This window comes from Alosa pseudoharengus, unplaced genomic scaffold (assembly GCF_046254945.1).
Source record: "Alosa pseudoharengus isolate Yale_2024_CS ecotype anadromous, Long Island Sound unplaced genomic scaffold, YU_APseudo_1.1 YU_APseudo_1.1_scf_11, whole genome shotgun sequence".
Lineage (NCBI taxonomy): Eukaryota > Metazoa > Chordata > Actinopteri > Clupeiformes > Clupeidae > Alosa > Alosa pseudoharengus.
The window spans coordinates 15,899,876-15,904,875 of record NW_027468576.1 but is presented as its reverse complement, the minus strand read 5'-3'; the positions used below and the strand labels follow the sequence as shown (position 1 = coordinate 15,904,875).

Below are 5,000 nucleotides of genomic sequence, written 5' to 3'. Positions count from 1 at the left end.
CATATTGTCAATTTTTCTGTGTACCGCAACGTATAAAACCAAAACACCTCAGTTTTTCAGGGAATACCTTTAATCAGAAATTGTGCAATCATCGATATGAAGATGATGGACCAACTGTTACAAGCTGCTGGTAAATTAGCGCTCCTGATGACAAACGAATGAAGGTGAGAGACAACCATATGGTGGCTGGGTCATTTAGAAACATAATGCCGTAGCCAGGTAATATGAAGCCGACTGGCTCATCTATTGACTGCTGTGGTCACTGTGGATAAGCTGCATATGATTAATGCTGCCCAGACACCTCCTCTTTCTAGCAGAGCCTTCACTCAGAGAGAGAGAGAGAGAGAGAGAGAGAGAGAGAGAGATTTGGCTGGCTTGCCATGTTTCAGGCCGCTCATGGCTGACAGTGTTATTTCCTGTTGGCACATCCATCAGACGGGCAGACTTGCAGGGGGAGGAAGAGGAATGGATGGCCTCTCTGTCACACACACACACACACACACACACACACACACACACACACACACACACACACACACACACACCTATCCTTTCCTTCTCTGCTTCTCTCTCTCTCTCTCTCTCTCTCTCTCTCTCTTTCCATCACTCTCTTTCCTCCTGTCGCCCCTTCCATGCATCTGATGTGATGCTATTCAGGGCCCCCTGTAGTCCAGAAAATAGTCCAGGAAAAAATGGCTTTTGAAAAGCATTTGACATGCTTTCCACACACAAACATTGCCAACAACATTAAACCATCCATGCACGGTGCATTTACTGCTTATAGTAGAACATACAGGCACGGAGAAAGAGAGAGACAGAGAGGAAGAGAAAGAGAGAGACAGAGAGAGAGAGAGAGAGAGAGAGAGAGAGAGAGAGGTAGAGGGAGAGGCAGATGTAGAGAAAGAGAAAGAGAGACAGAGAGGTAGAGAAAAAGAGACAGAGGTAGAGAAAGAGAGAGACAGAGAGGTAGAGGGAGTGGAGGAGAAATATGAGAAAAATGAGTGAGCAAGAAGCTTTAAAGAGTTAGAAGAAGAAAGTGAAGAAAAAACATGACGCACACACACACACACACACACACACACACACACACACACACACACACACACACACACACACACACACACACACACACACACACACACGCACACACTGCATGGTCAGAGCTCGCTTTCTTTCTCAGTGTATGATGAAGTACGGCCTTGGCTACAGCACTGGACAGCAGATCCCAAATCTAATAAGACCTTTAATGCGCTGGCGGGGTTGGAAGCCGTGTTGGGCTCTGGTCCTGTCTTATGCACCATCAACCTGATTTACTGACAGGCTTTTCCCAGCCCACCCAAACAGCCTGCTTCTTTTATTCCCTCCAAACAGCCTCAAATCCTGAGCTTAGCACCGCGCTGCAGCTAAAGCCCTGTAATAGAATGGGAGAGGCGGGCGGCGGCAAGGTCCCTGGTGCACGGCCTGATGGGTAGTCGCTCGGGGGGCTACCGCTGCCAGATGGACCAGAGGCACTGTGTCTCCATGGAGATGATGTCGGCCGAAGATGCCAGAGAGAGAGATGCCGTTATCAGGTACACGATTCACTCTCAAACAAATACATGTGCTCCGCAATATTGAGAATTCAATGGTCCATTAATTACTGCACAATGGTCTTCTGAGCTGGAAGAGCAGCTAATAATATGATGCATACAAATTAGGAATGAAAGTGGCAGCAAAATATGTTTTAATCAAATTACATTATCAACAGCAACTCTCTTTGTGGGTTTGGCCCCAATGTCTATTATACTGGTCATTAAAACCTACACAAAAATTACCATATGAATCGTTATCATTATGAACATAACAAGCTGCTAACAAAAAAAATCATATGATTAAATGTGTTTCATGGCTTGTGCTATCTGGTATAATTGAACACAGGAATGTATGCTGCACTACGGAAGGGAGGGAGTGAACATGTGAGTTCGGATCAAACCAGCAAGCCTGCTGATTAGAGCCCAGCATGACACAGACCCAAAGATGGCTAAAGGTCGCGGGGGGCGGGAGGGGTTCACAGAGCTCAAAGATACGCAGACAGCTGCACAGAGATTAACGTCCTGTCATACAAGCTCCCCCCGGCACCATGATGACAGGCATACAATGGCTATGCATTTATCATGACACTCACTGATCCTCATGTCCCAGGGAAAAACAAATCCTACCAACTACGTCAAACTGTGCCATTTCAGGGAGACACTTTTCAAGACATTACTATTCTGCCTGACACCATTTCGATTGTCATCAGGATGCAACAAATGTGTGTCCCAATGGGAGAGAGAACTTCGATTTTACTTACCACCTGCAGTGGTTGTCTCATTACCTCAAAAGCAAGACAATCTGAGATGAAATGACTGTGTGCGCTAACTTTCTTGTGTAAAACTCAAGATGAACTCAAGATAAAGGGGTAACATATAATATGAGATAAACAGGTATAACATCTGTGTGTAACTCAAAATACTTTTCAAACACTTTATGACACGCCTATGTGCATATTTATATTATATATTCATGACATGGAATAAGGCAAAGTTACTGTTTGTGGGTTCATGTAACAGTTCACATTATCTCGAGGTTGCAGCTTTTGAATGTGTTTAATACAAACTCATTCAGCTCCATCAGTTGCACTTCCATCAGCCTTGGTCTGATCTTATTATCAACCTACGTTTGCCAGACATGCTTTTACGTGGTGCTCGTTTTAGTTCACAGGACGGCAAACGCGGGAAGATGCCGCTGAGGGTCGTAAAGCTTGCAGCACTCTGATCTGAGAGGCCTATTCAATTAGTATCCTCCTGATTCCCCCTGGGTCACCGCCTTCTTTAAAATGCATCATTAACTTAGGTATGCCTCTCCCCCAAGGACCTCCCTTTCACATACAAAAACAACAACAACGGAGACATAAACATAAACCTGATGCATTCTGGGAGATGTTGGTGTCGGAGGGCGGTGGATGGGGAGGGTAATGCACAGTGGCCAGGAATAGCTCAGTTCTCAGAACTTCAGAGGGATGAGACAGGCCCTGCTTGTCTCTGGGAGACATTCAGACCGAGGCGCTGGGGCTCATCGTGCCAGCGGCTAAAGCCAAAATGTAATGAGGGAAAGTACTCCTACAAGGATGGTCTGAATGTTTGTTGAATTGTTGCCCTTTTTTATGTAGTGCACAGAACAAAATCCACTTGTTCAGCCAAAGTGTCAGCTTCACTTAAAATGAATGATTAATAGATCTTCATAATGTCATAATGCAGACTTTATGGAAACAAAGCTTTTCATATGCGGTCCGTTTTGTCTGGTCTGAACTTCAGAGTAGTTTTTCATCCCTTCTTCTGTCCCTTCTTCATTGAGAGGAAGATGATTTTGCAGCTTTGTTTTCAGAGTATAGGCAACAATTCATACCTTCAATCACTGATAATCACATAGCTGAGTTCTAGCATTAATCATGAATATTTTTCTCATTTAACAAATGTAGATTCATTAGTGGTCATCAATAGCCTTCCATTTCTGGTTTTAGTTTGTAGAGCTTTTATATGGAATTAGAAAACACACTGGAATCCATGTGAACCAAACCCCACACCCATACTTTCTGAAGGACGTGAGTATGATCCCTTGGTATGCACTCAGAAATCAGCCTTCACATCAACAAACCAAACCAAACTAAAGGCTCGGTTCTGCACCCGAAGCTGTAGTGTAAGAGCAGCCTAAGTAATGCACCCAATCTTATAAATCTGTATTCTCCATAAGGAATGAAAGCGCTACCATTAAGCCATACGTAAAGGACATATATTAGCTTAAATCATGCAAAGCTGTATGCTCAATGAGGCAGGCCAATACGACCTTATTAGCCACAACCAATTAGCCACAAATCAATTATCCACACTACCGCTAATACCAATTTGTGGTTCAGTAGCCATTCAGCTAATCAGGGTTCCGTTGCATCTATGTATTGCCTTTGATCAGCGCAGGTAGCATGCAGCTGTTCTTAAGATACCCTCTACCTTCAGGCTATGTTAGCTCCCAAATCAACACCTTATCTCCACCACAGCCCACACACACTCAGCACCCCTTACCCACTCCCAACTCCTAACGCTCCTCTTTCACCGGTGATACGTGTACCACCAGACAGATACTGTAGGTAGATGGATACTTTGCTAATCCCGAAAGGAATGTTGATTCCTACCTGCAGTATGTTAACTCTTTCCTTTTGATCGCTTCTTCATTTTCAATGTACACCCTCAGATCTTCACAAATCTCCCAATTCCTAATTCCCAAATGCCACCCCCCCCCCCACAAACACACACACACAAACACACACACACACACACACACACACACACATACACACACACAAACACACACACACACACACACACACACACACACACACACACACACACACACACACACACACCACTGCACCACTCCTTCCCACCCCAAATCTTACTCACCCCCGACTTCTCATCAAAGATCTTGATCCCGCCGAAGGAGACGGTGAGAAAGACTTTCTGCTTGTGTTCTCCTTTCGAGCGAGCTGAGGCAGCGATTCCCTGCGGAGGAGAGCAAAAAAAAAAAAAAAAACAGAAACATGAGGAAGAGAGAAAGAAAGGAGGGGGAGACAACACAACCGAGTGAACAAGGGAAAGAATAGACCAAGAAAGAGGAGGAGGAGGAGGAGGAGGAAGAGGGAGAGCAGCGGTTACTCTTTGATCTCGTCCCGCTGGGCAACAGGTGTTATATAATGGAGATGTATCCCAATTCTTGTTTTTTTTTATTGTTTTTTTCTCCTTCATGTCTTCCTCTCAGTGCGTCTAAAACTGGGTGCTGACATCAGGGCCTCTTAATGTAGCTGACACGAGCAGGAGCCTGATAGACAACTGTGTGTGTTTTTTGGAGTGTGTGTGTGTGAGAGTTTATGTACATGAATGTGAGTGCCTGTTTGTGTGTGCATGTGTGTGTGTGTGTGTGTGTGTGTG

At 44.8% G+C, this 5,000-nt stretch overlaps 1 protein-coding gene across 1 annotated transcript in view; it reads right to left on the bottom strand.

Moving 5' to 3' along the window:
- Positions 1-5,000, bottom strand: part of dab1a (DAB adaptor protein 1a) — an 88,400-nt gene that overhangs the window by 40,619 nt on the left and 42,781 nt on the right. The window contains exon 3 of the mRNA XM_076276680.1: positions 4,476-4,574. Coding sequence (XP_076132795.1) covers positions 4,476-4,574 — 99 coding nt within the window. The remainder of the gene's footprint in view (positions 1-4,475; positions 4,575-5,000) is intronic.